Source organism: Passer domesticus, chromosome 10 (assembly GCF_036417665.1).
Source record: "Passer domesticus isolate bPasDom1 chromosome 10, bPasDom1.hap1, whole genome shotgun sequence".
Classification (NCBI taxonomy): Eukaryota; Metazoa; Chordata; class Aves; order Passeriformes; family Passeridae; genus Passer; species Passer domesticus.
In genome coordinates, this window is record NC_087483.1 from 19,488,628 (window position 1) to 19,513,651 (window position 25,024).

The 25,024-nt window shown below is 36.1% G+C and overlaps 1 protein-coding gene across 12 annotated transcripts in view; it reads left to right on the forward strand.

Annotated features, from left to right (window-relative positions):
• PDE1A (phosphodiesterase 1A) overlaps positions 1-25,024 on the forward strand; it is a 198,916-nt gene that overhangs the window by 134,093 nt on the left and 39,799 nt on the right. For all 12 annotated transcript variants that reach the window (XM_064434262.1, XM_064434263.1, XM_064434261.1 and 9 more), the window contains 5 exons: positions 9,963-10,076; positions 20,621-20,803; positions 21,250-21,316; positions 22,238-22,354; positions 24,253-24,393. In XM_064434262.1, the coding sequence (XP_064290332.1) occupies positions 9,963-10,076; positions 20,621-20,803; positions 21,250-21,316; positions 22,238-22,354; positions 24,253-24,393 (622 nt within the window). The remainder of the gene's footprint in view (positions 1-9,962; positions 10,077-20,620; positions 20,804-21,249; positions 21,317-22,237; positions 22,355-24,252; positions 24,394-25,024) is intronic.

The window sequence follows — 25,024 nt, forward strand, 5'->3', positions numbered from 1 at the left end:
TCTGATGAGGTCCAGGTACTTTTATCTGATTAAGGCAACTAATTCTGAAGTATTCAAAGATGGAGCTATTCAAGAACAGTGAATTTCAGTTTCTAATCTCACCCTAATTCAAATTTAATATCCCATGTAGAAATTCTAAATCTGGGTCTCATGTGTAAGTAAGAGTGACCATGTTACATTTCATCCTATTTATGACCATTCTTACAGAATGTAGGGAAAAGGTTCACCCGCTTGATTATTTCCTCTTTAAAGCATTTATATAGCTCTCCAGTGTTTAAGCTAATCTGATGTTCTACTTCTCATTACCAAGACCTGCTTTGAAGTACTTTACTTGGCAATTCTTCAGCAGAACATTTATTTTTAACAATTCCAAATGCCAGAAGTTAGTTTCACGCATGACATAGAGTGCTGAATTCTAGCATCTCCTATTTTTTCCCTACATTTTAATTGCAGTATTGCAGTTTTAAATAAAAACCCTATTCATATTTTTGCATTGCCATATACATTACATGTACTTTATTCTTTCTTCAGAACCACTGAGATGGTAATGATTTTACAGCAAAATTGTACTGTAATTACTACAGCTGTTGTGCTAAAGCATTTGTGTCTTGCTCTGTCTTTTGAATGAAAAATTCTTTTAGTGAAAATAGATTTGTTGAAGCTGTTAATTATTCAGTAGAAAAGACATCTCAATTAAGGTCGTGGTATTTTTTCTACAAGAGTTTAGGCAGACTAAGTTAACTCTTAAATAATTTTATGCAATAGTCTGTAATAGTTCATAATGCAAATATTTGGGATTTTTACATTTTACAATTTTATTCCAGAAATACAGATCTGTACTTGGTTCCTTAGAACCCATGATACACATTAAAAATAAAATTCAAGAAAAACTGTCTCTGTCATCCCATCTGGAAGGTGCGATTATATATTAAAACTTTCATACTTTAGTACTTCAAGTATTTAAGCTAAATTATAAGTAGAAAAGGAGGACTTCCAAATCCATTGAAAAGTGAGAGCTTGGATCAAAGTAGGATTATCTTGGTGATTATGTTGATCTCTTAGTCCAGATGAACCAGCTACCCTGATTCATCTGATAGCACAGCTGTCCATGCATAGGACTCTCATCCGATTGTGTGGACAGACTTCAGTAGAACTGATGTAAAGTACCTTGAAGGTAAACTAGATTGTTTTGGCAGTGTCTGGTTGAAGAAATATTGTTACCCATATTCTTGTGCTAACAGATATGGGAGAAGATGGGGCATTTTTTCCCAGAAAAAGGAGAAGGAATGGATCACACAGTGATAGCTGGGGCACCACATCTGACCATGTTCTTAGACCAAGTATGGTGGACTGCCATTTCAAAAAACTCTTTTTCTCTACTGCATTTTTATAGAGACCTTTAGGTAACCTCTGTTCACTTAATATATTATCAGCTGTGTGTGTGTTGAGAGAAATGGAAGTTGGCAAGAAACAACTGGACAAAGCACTGAGTGCTATGGTTTAGTTGGCAGTGTGGTGTTTGGCCACAAGGTTGGACTTGATGATCTTGGAGATCTTTTCCAGCCTTAATGATTCGATCATTCTATTGCATACTAAGCAACAAACCGGAGCAACAAAATATCTCCTGATCTGTTCAAGGAAGACAGCAGGTCAGAAACAAATATAAAATAATTTATAAATAGGTGCAGAGTCTCCAAATTACTTACCAGGATAAAGATTCTACAGTTGCAGGTTTTTGATATCTCAAAAAATCTGTAACTATTAAGCAACAAATTTGAGAATTACCAGAAATGTTATCTGTTAGGGTTTAGCCACATTTATAAAAGTTGACCTCTGATTTGCAGCACAGATATTCTGTCCTGGTTCTAACTTCTGTTTCAGGAAAATGAAAATGTTAATAATGTACAGATTATATAGTATTTACTGTAGTTTGATTGCACATAGAAATCATAGAACAAACTGTCATTTTGATGTTCCTGTATTATTTGTTCATATGTGATTTTATCAAGTAGAGGAAAGGATACTTGTGCTGTCACAGTTCAAGATTCTTTAATCATTGGGCAATGACATTATTTTAGTGCTGAACACTTACCGATCTTGTCTCCTTAATGGCTGCAGAAATTGCACCAAAAAGGCTTTCAACAGCAATATATTTTCTAAGTATTAGCGTACAAAATATTTTCAGTACAAAGTTACCAGTTCTGGTTAATGCAGTTTTGAATCAAAGAACTTTGGTTGGATTTTTATATGGTAGTTTGTTATCAATATTTATAGAAGGACTTTTTTACTTCTTTGCGTGCCCTTTTCAAAGGATGAGTACCAACATTTATCAACCCACGTTTTCTGGTCCCATGGACTGAAGGAGATAATCTGCCTTTTAGCAGCTTTGATCACTGTGCCCAAAGCTGCTGTCTGCAGGAAAAATAAAAAAAAAAAAAAAAGCTTTTTAAAAGCTTTTTAAAGCATTATTGGAAATAAGGGCTTTGTGCCTTTTCTGTGTGCTTATCACATTAGCTCCAACAAGTTAAACATACCGAAGGTTGGCCATCATCTTCAAGCATGATTTTTGATAGATGATGAATTTACATTCAATTTCCCAGCTTGTTGATAGTGAATTCAGCAAGTACATGATGAAGACATTGAGACATCTTGTAGTATTTGGCAACTTCAAGATGAAATAGCTTTGGCTAGGATCCTATATAATGTATAGAGAATACAAGAAAACCTTATGGATTAAATTTCAATATTCAGACAAAAATAAATATTCAACAAAAGCCATTAGAACAATAATTTGCAATTTCCAAATCACTCCTGTATATTTTGATTGTCTTTGATTTCATGGATTGATTGTGAAATGGGAATGTCAAATAATGGAAATAGGCATTGAGACAATAGAAGAGTTAAAGTGTTTAGGGTAAGGAGACTAGTTGATTACTTGTTGGATCTAACAAAAGAGAGAAAATGGCCAAATATTTGTATGTACTAAGTAATTCGAAGTTTGAAGATTTTTGATTAAGCTTCAACCTAGAAAGGAATTGAATAGCAGAACCAAACCAGTATGAATGATGGTTCTTTAGCAGAAGTGAGAGAAAAATTTGAAAGACACTTCAAGCTTGGGTGTGCACAGAGGATGGTCAGAGAAATTAAAATGAGTGAGAATTCATGATCATGACATCTAATGAATATAATGGTGAAAATTTTGGGAAAGGATGGGTAACTTGGGGAGGTGTGAGAGACAGCAGGGAAGAGCAGCAGTCCCAGGGTCCCAGATGAGCCTGCTCCTCTGGGGTGTCTCTCCAGTGCAGCCGGAGAAGATGATGGAGGATGGTGAAAAGTGCTGCAAATAGCAGACTTAGTATCACTGGGGTCAAGACACTGTGGCTTCTCAGGCACTTGACATTTGTTTTATTAGGTTTGTTGAGAATTATGCAAAAGTTAAAAAATGCCTATGAGACCTTGAATTGGTTTATGACTTCAAGTGGAAAACCTGTAAAACTCCATGGTGTTCTGTGATTTCAGCTGGGTGTTAAAGCATATGCAGGAATTTTGACTAAATTTTTTAAACACACTTGTTTAACCTGTTGCTAAATGAGACACAAAGCATAATATTTATGTACTATTAGAGTGGTAAATGTTAAATTTATAGGATAAGGTAAAATGTATTGAAGCCTAATAGAGAGTGCCTGTCTGAAGGAAAGCCATTTCATCTTGCATAAAAATAATATTTGAACAACCAAGGCAATTATATCACCCTGAAAAAGCAGAGTATTATCATTAAGAAAATGTAAAATTCAGTGTTACTATATAGCTGCACATCTTCTATTTAAATTCTTCAATATAGGATTGAAGTTTTGGTATATCAAAATGTTGTCTGAATTACCAGCATGATCAATATTTATTTTCTAATGACTGAATCATAATTACAGATCAGCGTGTACCACTTAAATGCTTAAAATAATCATGAAATACATGTGATTCATGAAACCCTTAGCAACCACAAGACTTCCTGTGCATTAGCTCAGACACAGCAGTGGCTGAGAAGCGAGTTCGTAAGACACATTTGCAGCACTGAAAACACTTTCTTGCATTTCTCCACATAAGAGTTTATTGTGAGCCTCTGTAATCAGAAGCCATATCAGGTAACTGCATTTGGATCTGCATTTTTTATGATTTCAAGGAAGAGAAACACATGTTAAGGTCTGTGTCAAGAGCTGCCAGCTGCTTACTCCCCACTGATATGCTGGCCTTGCCTTGCTGGGCAAAATATTTCCATATCAGCTTGTTTTTGCCCTGACATAAAGTAGAATATCTTGAAGTAAAGCTTAGCTGTCTTGAAGTTGGGATAATTGGCCACTTTGTAACTGCAGGTAGGACCAGGGAAATGGGAGTGGCAACTCAAAGGGATCACTCCTGAAAGTTTGCTGCCATATTGTGTATATTTCTTCAGCGTCTCTCATCTATTTGAATTTGTTGGATGGCACGCTGTATTTATAGAAAGATTTATTTTATATACACATGTTCTTAATAGGAACAGGTAAAATTCCAGTTATACCCATTCACATAAAAATAATTGGAATTTGGGTAGTTCACATAGGGATTTGGAATTGTTGGGTATTGATCCTTTTTAAGAGCATTCATGTTTGAGTGAGGATGTAACTTCTGCCTTGGAAAGCTGAGGAACCCCTGAGTGAGTGATGCTTTCTACAGGTGAAAATTATTCAAATTATTTTGAATGAAATATTTCATTCAAAATTATTTGAATGAAAATAATTCATTCAAAATTATAAGAAAATTATTTTCTTATGAGAATCACTACAGGCAGCAAAACTGTTTTGTGGTTTTAATTGCAGATAGTTTTAGAGGAAAATATCCCCCTTCTCCAAAGTTTTGAAAAGCTAGTGATGTTTAACTAACTATATTGCCCTCCTCTTCTTTAATTTTAATTTCACATTACATATCAGCCCATTTTTACTTTGTGATGTTCATTTAGAGGGTCGAATCACTTTTATAATAAAGTTGACAATAATCCACTTAATTTTATTGTTCACTATTAAATAGCCCAAACAGAACATGAAACACTTATTTATAGAAAAAATTATCTTTTTTCTGTCCTTAGACTTTTTCACACATTGTCACAGTTGTCACAGCTAGGCTTTTCTTAATTAGTTCATGGGAATATAATGATTTACAACTTGGAGTTGATCTAAACCACACAGATAATTGTTTTTACAGGACTGTGAATATGAATATCAATAATAATTTCTCTTTAATTGACAATAGCATGTGTTTGTTATTTTCAAAGAATTACCTGTGTTCATTCTTCAACAGAGACTTTCACTAATTTCAAAATGTAGAAGGAAGCAAGGTTAGTTTACAGTTTACTTTTTACAGTTTATTTCACTTTTCCTTTAATGGATCTGTGGCAAAAGCCAGCTTTTTTTTTTTTTTTTTGTTGTTGTTCAAAGTTTCCAAAACAGTTTTAAGTGAAGTCCAGATGTGTAAGTTAGAAAGCTGCTTCTCTGCAAAACTCAGTGGTGAGGAAAATAAAGGCAGTTTAGGGAAAACAGGCAAAGGATCTTTTTCTCAGGTTCAGAAGTTAACTTCATGCTGAATTTTCCTCTTTTGGTTCTTAAAGACTCTTAAGCTTGGCCTTTAGCACTGATTTATTCTCAGTGATTACTAGTAATTTATTTTACCTCGGAAATAAAAGTTGCAGTTTAATCTGAATTTGAAATTGTCCAACTTGTCTGCTTATCTACTTTAAAATATCCCTTCTTAAGTAATGGCGTCCTTGCACCTTTCTTTGTTAGCACTTCAGCCTGTGGTCAGGACAGTTATTCAGTATCTCCAAACATACTTCTCTCACTGGACTTTCCTTGGTTCCATAGAAAAGAAAACTTTCTCATGAGGACATTGCAAAAAGTCATATTTGATCACTGATTCCTTACCTTTAAAAATTTTTTCTTATTTTTCCTTTTTGTAGTAACTGAAAATGTCATAGGAATCTTTTTGAAATAACATCATAACATCACAAAAGCTATCCTCAGTTAATTTGGTATAACCCCAGAAAGTTACAGTAGATTTAACAAAATCTGGGAGAATTTTAGTGGGGAAACTGGAAACAAGTGAGTTGTGGTTTTGATATTCTTAATCAAGAAATGCTTCCCAGTAAAATACTTTCTTCCTGTGATTTTCCTGTGTTGCTGGGTGGGTCTCAAGGATTTTTGTTCATAGCTGGACAGTGGCATCAGCTGCACAGAGAGATGAGGACCGGGGACACATGGACCCCAGTGGCATCATATTATTGAAGAGAGATGGGAGCAGAGTGCATTTGGATTGTCCACAAGAGCATTTAATCGCACAGCACTGTTAATGATGTTTACCCAAGATGACAGAAGCTGGTTCTCCACCCACTCCCTTTATTAATTGCAGATGTCTCTTTCTCCCTTACAAACAGGGGCTGCTAGTTTTATAATGTAGTTTTCAGGTGTCCTCAAATACATAATATTTTTTCATGTTTTTTTATCACACTGGTTCTGCATACAATTTCCTTTGCATCTTAAACCTGTTCAAATAGTCCTTTTTTCTCTTTCACAAAATAGCTCCTCTAGTTTTTTCTCTTTGCTGTCTATTATTTCTTAGTAGCACAGTTCACAGGCTGGGTGTGAATACAATTGCTTCCAGTTTTAAGTAACACTTCAGGTTTTCAAATAGTATTTCTAATGTTCATTTTCAATTTATGACAATGAAAAGAAAACAAACAAAAATCCTCACAGTACAGCTGAAGAAATAATTATTTTTAAATTGCTTTTACTTGTACTTTTCAAAAGTTTCTTTGTCTTGTGGAATGGTGGACTATGGGTGTGTCAAAACTTGTTGCTTAGTCTTATAAATTGATGTTTATTCTTTGCTAAATTATTAGCTTCATTACTGAAATGTCAACTCCTAAGCTCTGTGGCTATTCACTTCAATGCAGAAGACAATGAGTATGTTCAGACCATTCATATACTGCTATATCCCACTTAGTTATGCTGTGTTGGAAACCAGTTTTTCTAACTTCTGGGGTAGACTTCATTAGTGTCACATGACAATTGTCTGATCAGTGACAAAATTGAAGGATTTTATTGCTGTGTCCAGATTCCTAGTGGGAAGTTGTACCATAGACAGAGGCAGTTTTTTGCTTGGAACTGCACAGCAAAGTTTGGGCGTGCAGGTTGCCACAAAGGACTTTCCATTTAGATGTTATGAAAACATGATGCACCATGAGGCTGATTGACCATTAATCTGTTTTTTCCACGGGTTTTTGAAATCTTCATGCATTCAAAGCTTGAGCAGTAATACCTGTGAGTAATATTGCCTAACTTTGAAGTTATACCTGTCTTTGAGGTTAGCCCTGTCTTGAGCAAGAACTTTTACCCGGTGGAGGTCCCTTCCAGCCAATTATCTCTTGATTCTATGATAGATCGGCACTGGATCAGCTAAGGGCTCCTGAGGACGTCTTCACAAAGAGTCATGCATGAGATCAGGAGCGTGTCCTTCTGTGAATCTGCAATATCTTCAGAATCACTTCAAATTTGCCTGAGCAAGTGTTTCCAAACCATCCGGTGTGTTACTGCGTTCTGCATTCCTCCTGGAACATGAACTATACCCACAGGGCAAGTCACACCTGTTGACTGTCGCCTGTGCAGAGAGATCATTGTGGCTTAAAGGCTCCCCGAGGGGCTCATTTCCACCTACAAGCATAAAAATTATTCCAAATACCTGTCATCTGATCTATTGCCTCAGATAATGAGGAACCACTGGAAATGGTAGGATTTGAAGCAGTTTTAAGCTGATATGGTTCTAGCAGAGCCTGGCCCCCTGCTGTGCGGTGTTACAAATTTATTTTTGTAACACTGCACAGTTTTCAAACAAGTTTTCAAATTTATTTATGCTCCCACTTTGGAAAGTGTGATTTGGAGATGTGCTCAGTCAAATATGGAGGGAGCAGTGGAAGTGACAGAAACACCCTACAGCTATTTGCAAGCAGTGGCACTGATGCTGCCAGACCCACCTGGGCATTTTGGCATTGGCGCTTAGGAGGGGCTGTGTGTGTGTTTGTGAGCAGTACCGAGGAGCACAAACCCCAGGAGATAAGTGTGTTTTGTTCTGGGAGATGTCTGTGAATAACCTTCTTCAGCTTCAGGTACCTGTGAGGTGGAAGAAGTGATGTACTGGAAATGTCTCCCATGCATGTGGTTATTTCTGTCTAGGAGATGAGCTCCCAGAGTATTTAATCTGCCCACTTCATTTCTCTGAGGAAAAAAAAAAAAAAATAGCGTTCTATGTTATCCATTCCACTGATATGCAATGCACTGTGTAAGATGCCAAGTAAATATGGTTGCATGTGCTAGGCTAATTTGAATTGAATTAAGGCTTTAGAGAATTGAGAAGGCTGGTCTTAAAACCTTGTTTACTAAAATTATCTTTTACACACTTGAACATAATTGTACTTAGGCCAAAGAAATATGTAGAAAAACATGAAAATGGTTTTATGATAGAACAGTACTTTCCAAGTTTAGGAATTTTTTTTCAAATATCACTGTACACTTGAACTCTGCCAGGCTTGGTGCTGGGACTGTTTCCCTGGGCAGCTGATTCCAGTGCCCAAACACTCCCTGGTTTAAGAATCTTTATCTGGTATCCAACCTAAACCTCCCCTGACACAACTTCAGGACATTCCCTTGGGTCCTGTCCCTATCACCACAGAAGAGATCAGTGCCTGTCCCTCCTCTTTCCCTCATGAGGAAGTTGTAACTGCAGTGAGGTGTCCCCTCAGTCTTCTCTTCATGAAACATTTGCATATTTTATGTATGCTGGTGCATGCCATAAATATGATCATAAATAAGATTAGTTGTCTTAATGCTGAATCAATTTCACTGCACTTTTTATCTAAATGCTCATTTCACAATTTTTCCTGCACATAAAAAAGATTATTTAAGGGAAGTTATGTAACAATTATGATATATCATTAGTTAAAGAAAACTTTATCTTACATGATTCAAAATCATAGATTATTTCTATTCAGAGGTTGAGCACAGAAAGAAGGAAAATACCTATACTTTAAGCATCCATTTAGTCATACCTCTGTACTTTTACTGATAAGGTTTTCATTTCACTCCAGTGCTTTATCTACTCTGTACGGTTAAATTGAGCAGTGTCAGAAGAGTAGCAGAGTTTAGAAAAAATCTAGTATTCAAGGAGTGTGTCTGTGGAAGTGTATTGCTGCAGACATGAGTTAATGCGTTACAAAATCCCCTTTGGGCGTATCCATGTTTGTACTGTAAAACAAAGTCCTCAAAACTAAAAGTTTAAAGCACACTTGGGAATATTTGGATTTTTCTACTGCTATGAGCACTGCCTTTCCTCTGGTATAATGATGAAATTGTTATAAGCACAGACACAACAGACGTTCATATTATCTCACACTAATAAGAATACAAATTCTGCAGCAAAAACATTCTGGAGGCCTAAACAAAAACTAAATATATTTAAGTGAAGCAAAATCAGTATACTGTGGTTATAAAAATATAATTAACCACCTAAGCATGGAAAAAGTATAGTAAGATAACACACTACGTTAATTTTTATTTATTTTTTAAAATTAGAGACTGAGATATAATAGTAATGTTACAAATGAATAGGAAATTGCTTTGATGGTGGTTAAAATGACCTCTCTGACTTTCTGGAATATAGAAGCCATTTTTTTAGTATACCTTATGAATATAGCAAGCTATAAAAACATAAAACCAGTCAGTGTTAAGTGCATTCTAAAGCCAGATTTTCTTAAACCAAGACTAGAGATGGAGTGATGGTCCTTGGCTCTACATTGTTTTGTTGGTTCCAATGTTTCAATTAGAAAATGAAGACACTAAACGTGATAGAATCATCACACTGATATTTTTAATTGTTTTTTTCCACAGATTAAGATGCTTGGTAAAGCAGCTGGAGAAGGGTGACATTAATGTGGTGGACTTAAAAAAGAATATTGAATATGCAGCATCCGTGCTGGAGGCAGTTTATATTGATGAAACCAGGTAAGTCTGAGGGGAAAACAAAATGAAAGAATGTTGTAAATTGTATTTTAGAACTTTGGTCTTTGCATGCAATTGTCACTGACACGAGCTGAAGGTCTGTGCACATCAGAAGAAGCATCTGTAGCTTTTGGGTCTTTTATGACAAAGTTAAAGCAAGTAAGATTCCAAAGGTCAGATGTAACTGTTGTCTGGAAAGAAATGCTCACAGAAATGAGTCAGAACAGCTGGTCAGTAAATACACAAATAAATGAAAAGCTGTGACTTATTTTATAACATTTGATGCTTAGTTTCTGTTTATTGTTGGCAGTATTACTGGCAATCATGTAGGTTAATTCCAAGTAAAATAGAAGTTCTAAGAATTTTGTTTCTTGAAAGAATTTTAAGATATGGACTGTATTGGAAATTAGCTGGATAACTTACTGGTTTTCTTTCTGCATGCTGGCCTTTCTAAGTTTTTTCTAAGCAGAATGGTCTTGCAAAGATGTCTGCCCAAACTTCTTTGGTACCGCTGGAGTGTGCAGTGTATGTCTCTGTTCTACATTTGAGAATTATTTCATGGACCTAACACCCTCTCTGTGCGTGTCCCTCCCCTTGCAAATCTGCATAGCTGACCACTGGTTATTACAGAGACAAACCACTGGTTATTCCTCCATACACCTCCCAAACACTGGGATTAAAAGGGTATAGCATTCATAGCTCTGTCTGAGCAGTAGTGCCAGGGAAAATAAATTGAGATTTACTTAGTTTCTAAACTGAGGCAGCTTCTGTGGAAATGAGTCATAGTGTCACAATGAGGAATCCAATCTTTCTGGCTCTGTGAGGGAATATCAAGACAAATAGCAGGCATGTCATGCTCAAAGAAAACAGCTACCACTGAAAATACATAGGCTCTGACAGCAGCAGGTGCATTGCTTCTGCTGTAAGCAAATCTTTAAATTAGCTAATTGCCCTCACAGAACTTGACAGCAAGATTATTAAACTCCCCAAAAGAAAAATTATGTAATTTTATAGTGTTTTGCAAGATTTTTACAGTCCTCTGGTCATTTTCTTAATCCTAGGACTACTATGTCCTCCTAATGGTGACTATTGTCAAAAATTCTACTTCAGTGTATCAATAAAGTTTTTCTTTTCTGGAGCTCACTGCACAATGATGTTTAATCATATTTATTTATTGCATCCAGTATTTTACAGAATATTCTGACTTTTCACTGTACTACGTCACGATATACTTGAGACAGATATCTTGTTTTGCTCTTATTTATTGAATACTTATGTTCACCAAGAAACTTGAGAGTCTGTGGACCTACCAAATTTTAGTAGCATTCCTTATATAGATTTGCATTAAGCATACATTTTATGTATATCTTTCTGTACCTATATCTTTATTTATGAAGTATATTTGTAGACATATAAATCAAATTTGGCTATAAATAATACTTAAAAGTGAGACTATAATGAAACCTACTTTTCTACTTTTATTTTTATTTTAGTGGTTTGTACTTCACTATTGTACCTCTATATTGTTCCTTTTGTTTTTTTAGAGTATTTGATTTTGGTTTTAATTTCTCTTCCTTGGACTAATGTAGTCTCAATGAAATTCAGAACCAGAATGATGAGGTTTTTTTAACCTGATGGTCTTTATGCTAATTTTATCCTAGAAATGTAGACTGATCCTCCACATCTTAGTTGGACAATGTTATGTATGGATCCATTTTAAATTTTGATACTTCCCCATTAAAAACAATTGTAAAGGCTAATCTGTAAAATTTGTCATTTACTAACAATTATAAATAGTAAATTTATTGCAAGGCTGGGAAACATCTTAGTTGCCACTGGTACTTTCATAGTAGACTCTTTTCCATGGCAAGCTGCAACAATAATTATGTTTTAAATAGCATGGCCATTATTCTGTAATCTAAGTCACTCAAAAATGTAAGCACACAAAGAAGGTCTCTTGAGTTCCTGGGAAGCCAATCCTTAAGGAACAAAGCAGTGTATCACTGAGTCAAATGGAGTTAGCTTGTGTGGTTGCATTTGTCCTTGTTCGCACCAAAGAATACAGGTTTTTTGTCTTGCACAGAGCTACTTCTGTGGGAGTCAGGAGTTAATTGCACTCATTTGGAGATTAGAAATAATAGTTTAAATCATAAGCAAAAGGGCCTGTTCCTGCTGAGCCTGAACACACAATTTTATACATTACAAAGTTCAAATAACTTTAATAAGTTTCTTACATATGAATTGCTGTTCAGTGTCAGCAATTTATGTGAAAATACTCATGGTTTCTGTTTTAAGTTCAGTATTGATCCCTGGATTTTGTCCTGATGCATTTATTGACCCATTGCTAAAGTATCCAAGCAGAGGAAGAGCTCAGCTTCAACCATCAATCTAAAATTTTCCTGCTTGGTGGTGTTCTCTTCTTCCCCACTTTTCTGGGCAACAGACCTCAATATCAGCTGAGGGAAAAGTCATTTAAATATCTCTATAGACATGAATAACAACCTCTGCAGATTAGGAATAGCGATAAACAGAGAGTTTGTTACTTGAGTCCTCTTAACTCATCTTTCTGTTCTGATATATATTCTATGAAACAGGATAATAAAATGCTCCTGACAGTGATCCCTCACCTATTGCTGAAGGACTTTCTGCAATTCTTCACAGGCACTGAAAAGAAATAAAGCAAAAGAAAAGTCAAAACTAAGGTCAATAAAGAGAGCCAAGTATGACATATCTCACAGCACTTGGTCAGTAATGTGGCCAAGGATCAAGGAAGAGCCGTGTCTGTTCCACAGCTCCAGGAAACCACCACTACTTAAAAAATAAATCTCTGGCATTATTCTGGCAAAACCACTTTTCTCTTTATAAGCTTGAGGGTTTTTTCAGTGAGCAGTTCCAATTTCTTCCAGTTGAAAATATCCATTTTTCCCCCCGACATGCCATTACTTCACTTGAATTTCTTGAAAAGCCTGTATCATATTATAAATTTGTGTGTGAACACAAAAGAACATTCAAACATGTATGTTGATGGCATATTGAATCTTTATTTAAAGTGCAACCATCAGGTTCAAATAGCTGGAGAATTCACATCATTTAGCAGAGGATGAAACATTTTTTTCAGGTCCCCTGACTTTCCCTTTTTCTGCTCCTGTATTTCTTTACACTATAGCCATTTATCTGAGCATTTTTTGTAACTATTTGCCAATACTAATTTCCATTCTTGAGCTTTCTAAAACTCTGTGTATTGGGTTAGGGCAAAAGCAGAGAAACCACACAACAGATTTTATTTATGTGGTTCTGAGAGTAGTCTTCTTAGAAACAGCGATAGGCACTAGGGATAACCTTCCAAAATGAGGAAAATGTGGTTTGGGGCAGTGACTATCAATATCTCTAGAAAAGATTCTGAGCTGATGGAAAGTTGGAAAGCCCAGACATCAAGTATCAAGTAAGTGCTGCTTTCCTATGAGCTCCATTATCTGTGGCCCCAAGTCACTCAATTAGTTTGTTTAACGAGCTCCTTTTTGACTGCTGCATCTTTCAGTGCTGCACCAAATTCTTCCTTGAAAGAGATCAAACACTCTGGTAGCTGAAGCTGAGGTTCATCAGCACTGAAAATAACCAGGAGACTCTCACACTTTCAGCCCCTCAGCAGATTTGCTCTGTGGAAGAAGTTCAAACTTAATAGAGATTATAAATAATTCTGACAAATCTTGCAGAATTTTCTCCATTAGTACCTGCCACTTGGCTCAAGGCAATGGAAGAAGGATATTTAGAGTCAAACAGGAAATAAATACAGCCTGATAATTCAGTCATGACAGCTGTTCCGTTCCTCATAAATGCAGCTCTTCATTCATGCTAACTGAAAAGAAAATAAGTCAAATAAAATCTAGGTAAGAATTACAAGATGAAAGGGAAAAAATGTATTCCAAAGCTAAATAATAATAATATTAATAGTAATAAGAATAATAATAAATCCTTATTGTGGAGACTACTTTTATGCTGTTCTGCATAAAATCAGAATAGTTTATTCTAATTATGTTTTATTTTTATATGCCTTAGTATGTTAGAAAATGTACTTGATTTCAGGAAGATATTTATATGTGTAGTTGCAGTTCCATACAGGGTTTTTATTTATTTCAGACTGTATAATGTCCTTTTAATAAGGCTTTAACTACTTGAGAACTTTTGACTTAGAAGAGACTGCATTTCTGTAATGCATGAAGTAGCTCTGTATTATATAGCTGGCAGGATTTTTCAGTGTCTTTGATTCAAAAAGACATAATAACAAATACAGGTTCATGAAGAAAAAGGTAATGTCATTAAGGGTGACAGTGTAGCAATACATATTTGTCTGAGGGCTCTGGAAATAATATTTCAATGACACTACAATGGCAGACACAGTTCTTTATAAAAAGTTCTTATTTAGGAAAAAAAAAAGTACACATTGTGATATGTATAATGTTAGCTAAAAAGGAGGTAATTGAACCTGGATTTTGTGACTGCTGTTGTAATAAACATCTTGGACCAAACTGAATTTCCAGTGTACTACTCCAACAATGCTCCAAATACTTCTGTGGTTTTGGGACTTAAACAGGAACAAATGCATCCTCAAATTCTGGGCAAAAAGGAAATAGTTTAAATTGCAAGATAAAGAGCTTTGTTATTTCATCTCACCAAAAGTCTGTGGTACCATTCAAGCACACCACAGAAATATCTGTGACAGGAACATGCACGTGTGTGTCTTTGCCATGTGAGGTCCAAGGAAGCAGAAAGGAACAAAGGCTTGGCTGCATCCTGGTGCTCCCAGAGCTGTGTGTTGTGGAAGTGGGAATGGAGCTTAGCAACAGCCCAACAAGTAAATGAAACTCTCCTGTTTCCTGGAGATTCTGAGGTGAAGGATGGTTAGCATAGCCTGTTCTTGGGCAGCTTTCAGTGCACAGTTTGCAAGCTGGAGAATGCTGTTCCTGGTATTTTCAAGTTTTTCAGTGCTGCAACAGGACCCAGGTCCATGGCACCTGCTGTATCATTGGCTAGGAATTAATAGTTCAAAAAATAAAAAACTGGGATGCTACTTACTTGGTAACCCTGTGCTTTCTTTCACACTCTTCCAGCCATCAACACATGTTTAGGAGCTACCTGTTTTAAATGAGAGCCAAAGTGAGTGAAGGACCCACCTTTTATGTTTCTTATAGTATAGAATTCTCCTGAGCTGTATTTTAGTATCAGCATTGTAAGGTTCTGAGCTGGCAGGAAACTCACAGCAGGAAGCTGTTCCGTGACATTGCAGGACCACTGGCACTCTGTTCTCACCTGCAGCACACCAGATGGAGCTGACTGTGAGTCACAGGGTTTCACTGGCTCTAAGGAAGTGGTTATGGAAGGAATTGTGCCAATTCAGACACCAATAGCTATTCAGGGACACCAGCAGAGATGGTCACACCAGCAAAGTGTCTTTGATGGTGCAAGGTTGAGAAACTTAAATTTTCTTACATCAAAGTGATGTACATATTTTTAAAAACTTTTAAAAACATTTATTCTCAAACTTCCAGTTTGAAAAGATTAATTTGCTCATTTATACATGCAAGTGAATGTTTCATTCACAGAACAGTAGAGCATTCAGTCAATAATGTAATTTATTTTGAAAGATCTAGAACATATTTCTCCTGAAAATTACCATTTTGGGGAAAATCTATGAATATTAAAGAACATAATCTGCCTAATGCCAAGGATAGTACAAGTGGAATGGGCTGCTCTATTTGGTAATTACTTACCAAATGAAAAATATGGTCTGTGATTCCTCTCTCAGTTGGCCTAGCTGGGGAGATATTTGAAGAGTCAATTATTTAAGCATGAAGTTAAATTTTAATCTTGAATATTCAGTCAAGTTTTCTGAGTGTGCATTGCTGTCCTCCATAGCCAACCCATGGTTAAATGTACTTTGCCTGAACAAAAAAATGTACCATTTGAAGTGAATCATTCAGTTTATCCACTAAGGGAATCTACAATTGATACTTTTGCAAAAGCTGCTATTGAGAAAAAGCTTATTGTGTTGAGATTAATTCAGTACATTCCACCCTTATAAAAGCTTAAAATAAGCCTTTGAAATCTTTTGTACTAAGCTAACGTGGTTTGCTTTCAGGGTTTTTTTTGTGGTTTTTTTCCTGAGAGGAAAGCTTACAAGAGCATTCAAGTTGTATAAAAAATGCATTTAAAATCACTGAAAATCTATTAAATTCTGACTAAGCTTCTCAGTTGAGTTAGGGTATTTAATAAATGGCCAGCATCCCTTTTCCAAAGTTATTGAATTTTTCTGTTTCAAGGTTTTTTGCTGTTAATTTATTTCTAAGTCATGCCCTGAATTAGTTCTTGCCCTATAGAACTCCCAGTATACTATATCAAAGGGAAAGGAAAGGAAAGATAATAGAAAAGACACTGTCTCACATCTGTACTCTGAAAAATGGTATTTTTTAATCATGGTTATCCTGAGCCAAACCTTAAGATTGTTGTTGGCCTTTGGTAATATCTCTGCATTTCTGAATAGGCAGTACACATCAACAAGTGAAAATTTCAGTAACAGTGGTCCTTCCTACATTGCTTCTCTTCTGTTGTAATTCCTGCATTTATTCCAAATTATTTTCTGTTTATTTTAATTAATTGCTAATTCTTCATATGTGGACAATTCTTCTAAAAATGTGCTAATTTAATGACTACAACATGTTGATAAAATCATAATTTCCTTTGGAAAGACCTTTATGTACTAAAAATGTCCCTCGTTCATTTTTGCAGTTTGTTTATCCTTATTTGGAGTCAAGAGAACCTTTTAGTGGATGTAAGGGGAAGTTGTAATGGACTCTTGAGGATGGAAATATTGATTGAATATATTGATTCATGTTTATTCAGGAGGATAGGGAGATAATAGAACTAAATAATTGATAATAATGTGAAGTGACTATTTATACTGTAAACTCTTCTGGATTCTAGACCTAGGAGAGGTTTAGAGTTCACTCTTAAGGGTTTGACTAATTTACTAATTGGCAAAGAGCTAGTACCACCTTCTCAAGCTCTTCTCTGGAAATCTTCCACTACCTCTGTTAGGCAGTATGACTGATCAACAAAGATGGAATTTTTTTTCCCCATAGCCATTATCTAATTTTAATTTTTTTTCATTTTCTTTTCTTTCTTCTCCTCCATAGTACATCTGATATATTCCTAAGGGAAAAGAAATACACTTCTGACTAGTGCATTACTATATTTAAAATTCTGATTAAATGAAAAGAGAGCTAGAAATTATCACTACTTGAATTTTGAAAAATTATTCTTGGCAAAAAACACAGTACTGCGACAAGAAGATCAGGTTATTAGTTACTATGACTGCAGTATTAATTGATTGCTAAGCTGAAATGCCAAGGGCCATGTCTTACTTATTCCCACAACTGTCAATGAAAGTTCTACTCATGGAATGAATAGAATTAAATAACCCAAGCCTCCCCCTCTCCTTCCCACGCATATCTCTTCCTCGTATTGCATCTACTTAACAGGCTGATGATATATGAGCAAAATAAGTGTATGTAACCCTGAAATTCTGATTATGTGTTGAAAAAAAAGTATCTTCTGTGGCATGTTTTAGTAGAGCTCTTTTTGTTGTTTTGTTTTTTAGCATTTTATGGTGGTTTTTTGCTTTATGGAAGAAAAATTAAAATGTGTGCCTTGGCATCTATTAGTATAATTATGTAATTCAATTGGAATATTTGAGTTCATGCCTCCTGGTTCAATGAAATTTATTTCAGCAGAGTTTTACTCAAGACTGATTGTGGAACAACTATTTAGCTTTAAAATGCCCACAATCTCTGATCTTGTGTTTGACAGCTATGATCACATGTCTATTACTTTTTCTATTAATTTTTCCATGAAATTTTTGAACCTATGTGGCAGTTTTTATGTTTTGAAATCTCACAAAATTATATTACGGTTCACAAATTATATTTTGCAATTTATAATTATGAGTTAGGTTGCAAAATCTTGCAAAAAACCTCTAATATTTCATAGGGAGTTAAGCGGTTTGAATGCGTGTCTTTGTTTTGAACCTGTCATTTGATTTTATTTGATCTTCATTTTTTTAAAAAGACATAGAATGCTAGAATGGATTTGAGTGAGATGAATGACTAGCCTTTGTTTCCTCTCCTTAAATGTTGTTTCAATTAGGTACCTGAAAGAAACTAATCCTTTTTGAGAAGTTATTAATCTTGTGTGGTGAAGGACCTGTAAGGTTTTGTGTTTGCAAATTAATTCTGTGTTGCAGTTGCTTTTCTAGATATTTAAGTTAGAAGCAGAGCCACTGAAACTCTCTCCTTCCTGGCAAGTTGTTCAGCCATCTCTCATCAGAGAGCAGTGGCCTCATGAAAATTACAGATAAATGAACACTTATTTCAAATACTACTTTCTCTGTTCCATCTTCATGAAGTAGCTCCTGCTCACTGTCATTTACAGACTGAATAGTCCTCCTACTTCACAGATGAATGGTTAAAAAGATTAGAGAGACTGCAGTGTGTCTTGCTAGTCTTAATTTGTACTCCGGGGGGTCATATCTGCAGAGCTCAGAGCTTGATCCCAAATTTAGATCTGCATCTCATCATAGCAAAGTGATGTAGAACCCTGCTTCCTGCTGCACAGGTGATGTGGACTATCCTGGCTGCAAGCTCTGAGGCAGCCTGATGCCCATGGTCCTCTAATTGCGGGAATATTTGCATCTCATTTGAATAAAAGTTGGAATAGTTACAAAAATATGTTTTAGAGATTGTAAGGTTTTTTTTCTTGTTATACTAAAAACATATCAAATGTCAAATATTCCTCAGAAATATAAATATACTGATTTCTCCAGGAATATTTAATGACAGTGTTAGACTAGTATGGATTTAAGTGGACTATAACATAGGTTTTAGTGTAGGCAATAAAGCCAATTTGTAGCCTTTGACCTTTGGCCAGTCTCAGCCTTGCTTCAGTTTTGCAAGATAATTTGCTCAAATCCTTTCCTCCACACAAGTCCTGCTCTTTCAAATTAAGTTTCTGATTTTTGGCTGTTGTCCCACTGTCAGAAAATTTCATAATCCTTGTTCATTCTGTTCTTCTTGTGCTCCATGTTAAAGAGCCTTCCTAGTATGATAATTCTATGCCTCTGAAAAACACAAATTTTCCTACTGTTCTTTCAGTAAACTGGGGAATGATGAGGAGTGCATTTATATTTTTTTTAAAGCCCAGTTGAGTAATCTCACAAAATATACTGTCAACCAGATGGGCTTCTGAAACCGAGCACAAATATGCTATGCTCACTATTCACCAATAATTTATATGATTCTTCTGACATGCTTCCTATTACTATAATCCCTCAGAAAGCATTAAATTTATGTGGAGATTCTTTTAAACTATACCACACTCAGGCTTTCCTTACTCATCCATGTTTCAGAAAGGCAGCACTAGAGAAACAGACCTATGTAATCAAATAATGCCTGCAATTCAATTGGTACCACTTGCAAGAAAATATGCTGTGCATATACTCAGGTCACCCGAACTCTGGGGTTTCTTGCATAACTGAATGAAGGGAAAATTGATATCAGACTAAATAAGGGATTTGTTTCCTGAAAACCCCAGAACACTGAGTGATAAGGGCAAATAACTGCAAGAAAAAGATTTATAGAAGTGTGGAAGGGAAGTGTTGAGTCTGTTTAAAGAGAGTATTTAGCTAAAAGTTTCTTCTAAGTAAACTGATGACCTCTAATTCACTTTTGTTGAAGTGAAGTTTCTTTTTTAATACTTCTTCTGTTTTGCAAGAGGTATATAAAACTTTTCTAGCTTTTCAAACTGCTAACAACTGTGAAAGCTGACTTCCAATGCAATCTTTTATAATATCTTTACTGCTGTGACTTTGTTACCCTGCCTTCAATAGGAATACAGATCTCTACATAGAAGGAATTAATTCTCTTCAATAAAGAAATTCATTCACTTTAATGTTTTATTGTGCTGCAATAGCAGGATGAGCATGTATACAGGGTATTCACTGACATGCATGCACCACATCATTGCTATGTATAATCATTTACATTTGCATGTAAGTATCAAAACACTTCTTGTACCATTTTGGGGGACAGATCAATATACCAATGGTGCTCTCACTTATAGCAGCAACCCTGCTGATAATTCTGTCAGTTACTCTTTTAGAGGTCTTGGGATTTTACAGCTCATGATTACATTTCAATCCACCACTGCTCTGACAACTTAGTAGAAAAATCTTTTCTTGTCTTCAGTTGAATAAATTGCATTTTATTGTCTTTTACCTTCTGGAACATGAGCAGTGGGAGAAAGAGTTGATATCTGCTGTGCATGGCTTCCCCTTGGTGTCAGTCCATCTGCCAGAGAAGACATTTAGTGATCTGCTGAGTTGATCCTACAGTTAACCTCAGCTCCTCTTAAATCAAGTTTTTTAGCTGTTCACCTGTGAGTACTCCTCTTGTTAGGTCTGAGGTCTTGTTGGTTACCTTGTATTAATTTTTTTGTAGGAAACTTTTGGACACTGAAGATGAACTCTCTGACATCCAGTCGGATTCGGTCCCGCTGGAAGTGCGGGACTGGTTAGCTTCTACATTCACGAGAGAAATGGGAATAGTGAAGAGGAGACCTGAGGAAAAGCCCAAATTCCGAAGCATTGTGCATGCTGTACAGGCTGGGATTTTTGTAGAAAGGTGAGAGCACTGTTTTCTTGTTACTGCAAGCGCTGCATTTAACCAGTGTCTGCCATCCTTTAAACGGTGGGAGGAACCCAGAGGAAATCTCTGAGCCAGAAATGCTTCAATTTCTGCGGCCACTCCATTTTTCTATACAGAATTCCAGATGAAACCTCTAAATCTGTAGAATCACGTAGGCACTGGAAAATTCTGGGGTTGAATTCAATGACTTTGTAACTTCTACACTAAATCGTACCCAAGATTGTTCTAACATTAAAGAGTAATATACTTGCAAAGGGGTTTGTCTCACAACTTCATAAAATATTACATAAATCTTTGGGGTCAGACCCTTAAACAGATTCATGTTACTTCACAAACTCTGAAAGAAAAATTAAAAAAAGATAAATTGTTCCAGTATGTTTTTAAAGAAGTGCTATTTCTTAATATTTTATTTTTTCTTTTAGGATGTACCGAAAAACTTCAAGCATGGTTGGTTTGGCTTATCCAGCAGAAGTGATAGTCACATTTAAGGTGAAAGAAGTTTAATCATTGTGGAATTTGAATGTATTTGCACTTGAAAAAAACTTGATTTTGAATGTATTTTAGTGACTTTTAGGGTCAAATTAATATTTTTCTACTGAACGTACCCTAGTCATAGTTAGTACTACAGAACTGAGCACAAAGTACAGAGAAATTAATAGTTAAGAATTCAGAAATAACGTATGATTCTTATTAATTCTGATTTCATTTAGATCCTATTAGACTAATAGAATGAAATTTGTATAGAAGTTTTTATAGAAATGTGAGACAGTTTTATCAGCTCCCAGTGGTATCGTAATCAGCGTCTCAGACAGCAGCATTTGTTTCCTTTTTAGGAAAGAAAAAGAAGATAGTATTGGGATAGAGCTAACAAAAGAAGCTGAAGCTTATGGAACAAGCACAGTATTTGCTGTATATTTAAAGTATTACTCTAGTTGAGCCAAATGATCTTGTTCCTATGTCTATGAATGCAATTATAAACTGGGATTTCTTGAGAATTAAGTACCTCCACTTTTCCCCTGAAAGCCAAACAATTTTATTATTCTCGAATTGCTTTATGTTTAATGACGTCAGTGTTAATGACATTGCATAATAGCCTATTTGAAGGCTGGTATTCAGAGTAGCTGCATGAGGCTTTATAGAGAATTCATACTGAGAAAGTTAAACTTGGAAGTTTGGTTCGAAGCGTGCAAAGTGGCCTTGGTCATGTTGCGAGCATTTTATTAATGACTGACACAATTGTTTTCATCATTAATATTGTAGTAGCCATTAATGTGTTATCCACATTAGGAATTTGAAAGAGTTGGGTAATAAAACCACCAAACTCTCCCTCTTCCCTCTAGATACTAGCCAAATGGATGAAAATGTAATGGTTTTTTGGTTTTTATTGTTTTCCTTTTCCCTCATCTACAGGATGTTGATAAGTGGTCTTTTGATGTATTTGCCCTTAACGAAGCAAGTGGAGAGCACAGCCTGAAATTTATGATGTATGAGCTGTTAACCCGATATGACCTTTTGAGCCGTTTCAAGGTCAGGAACTAACCACAAATGTTATATGTATGCAAAAATATGTATGCAAAAATACATGTGTCAAGTTTGAAATATGAGAAAACCAGCATTGAAATGTTTTTTATTGTATAATGCAGTGTAGAATTTCAAAGAATGTGGCAAATGAAATATTGTGAAATGCCAATAGTTCTACAAAGTGAAACTTCACCCAGAATATGCAAATTTTTCTGCAACCCAAAAAATAGAAAGCTATGTAGACCCTTGTCATGTCATTTGTGTTGCATAAATAGATTATGTATACAGACTATTTACTTAGCAGGTCTGAACCAGTGTCCCATTTTTATAGATCAAAAATTACTAAAAAGGCAGAAAACCATAGTTAGTCCTAAATACTTTTCTTGTGGTCTGGATCATGCTGTGTTGATCACTACTGTACAGAGGTTTCAGGTGAACCTTTCTCTCTTAAACAACCTGGGGGGATATATAAACAGAAAAAATTCCTTTTCCAAGGTGTTTGTAGGGTTTTTTCAATACAATATGGACTCCTTATAGCCATCTTGGAAAAGCTGAGATAAAAAAATGAATAAAATTTATAAATTTATTGTTATAGTACCGAATGAAAGTTTTCTTATAGTTTCAAAATCTCTTCACTGCAAAAACTCTGTGTTTCTTTTGAAGAGGCTGTCTCATTCTGAAGTTTCTTGAATGTTTTAATTTTAGGCTGGCAACTCAGCTTTTCCCAACAGGCTTTATTTTCTTGAAGTCAGAACCACACCAGGACCATCATTATAAAACAGACATGAAGTACACAATGCTACTGGCGGAGTGGGCTAAAGCCCATTATCAGTCCCGTTGTTTATGTTTCAGGGGTTTTAAATAAAGAAAAAATTATTAAGGGACATGTAATTTCATTAAATGGGTGAAGTGATTTATCCCCAGGCAGCAAATAAGCACCACGCTGCCTCTTTCTTGCTCACTCCTCTCCCCAGAAGGATGGGGGAAAGAGAATTGGAGGCGTAAAAGTGAGAAAACTTGTGGGTTGAGAGATGTACAGTTTAATAATGATGGTGATAATATTAATATAGAAAATTAATATTTAGGAGAGAAATCCAACCCAGGAAGAAAGGCTGCAGATGGAAGCGTTGCTCAGCAGCAGCAGCTGAGTGCTGCCCAGGCAGTCCCCGGCACAGCCCAGCCAGGCTCCCCCAGCCGGGGCTGCTGACCCTGAGGCCGTGCGGAGCCTCATCCCCTGGGCCAGCAGGGCAGCTGTCCCAGCTGTGTCCCTCCCCACCTTCCTGTGCACCCCAGGCTGCCCAGGGGTGGGTGGGATGGGGAGCACAAAAGGCCTTGACTCTGTGCAGTCGCTGCTCAGCAGTAACTAAAACATCCTGGAGTTATCAGCTCTGTTTACAGCACAAATCCAAAACATTGACCCATACCAGCTCCTATGAAGGAAATTAACTCCATCCCTGACAAAAATGTAAGTGGGACCAGATAGCACCTGTACTTCATACATTGTCTGGAGGAAGGAAAGTTGTATTATGACATTAAAGCAAACCTTGTCTCAAGCAAGGTAAAATAGTGAAGAAAAGGAGATAATCCTATTGTTAGACTCCTATCTGCCATTCCTGTGTTATACATGCAACCTCTGCATCCCTGGTGCAGGCAGACATGCCTTGAAAACCATTTGGTTGATAGCTCTGAAGTGTTTTATGTATGAAGAGAGATACAACATCTACAGAAATTGTGTGGAGACTCACTGGCTCATGTATGATATCAGACCTTTACATTTTAAATTTTTCTTTTATTGTTTGCCCACTAGATCCCATGGCATATTATTTGTGATTCATTTATTGCATGCTTGACTTTGCAGATGTTGCAGGAGAAAAACAATTATTTTAATGTTTTCTTGTCTGTAGATCCCTGTTCCAAATCTTATTTCTTTTGCTGAAGCTCTTGAAGTTGGTTACAGCAAATACAAAAATCCCTATCACAATTTGATCCATGCAGCTGATGTTACTCAAACTGTGCATTACATAATGATTCACACTGGCATCATGGTAAGAAGTATTGTGAAATTCAATTTCTTTTCTCAGACTCTGCTGTTTTGAATAAATGTGTACATGTTTCTTTTCCAGTGGAAAAAGCTCAGTTGAAAATTTTGCAGAGAGAGATTCAAGAACTGCTGTTCAGGCTGTGAACTTTATTTCGTTTTAACAGTTCTTCCAGGCTGAAGTTCTCTCAATGCAGAGGGAAAAGGAAGAAAAAAATAATCCTTAAATAATTTTTGCTTTTCATCGCCTGGATTTAGGTATTTTATATCATATTTAATGAGATAGATTTGCAGGAGTGGGCAGGTGAGAATTTTACTTTCACATCAGAGCATGGGAGGTGTGATCAGGCAAGGAAGCTTTAGTATCTGCACAGGTCCTGGCTGTTGAAAAATGTACTGAATCAGTGCAGGCTTAGAATTATATCATCATGGAATGGCTTGGGTTGGAAGGGACCTTAAAGACAACTCAGTTCCAACCACCCTGCCATAGGCAAGGACATCTTCCTGTAGACCAGGCTGCTCAAGGCCCCATCCAGCCTGGCCTTAAACTCTGAAACTGCTTTTTCTTTCAGTTTTTAACCTTTTTTACCACTGCTTTTGTATACTCTATATGCCTGTGGTAGGCAGGCTATTGCATT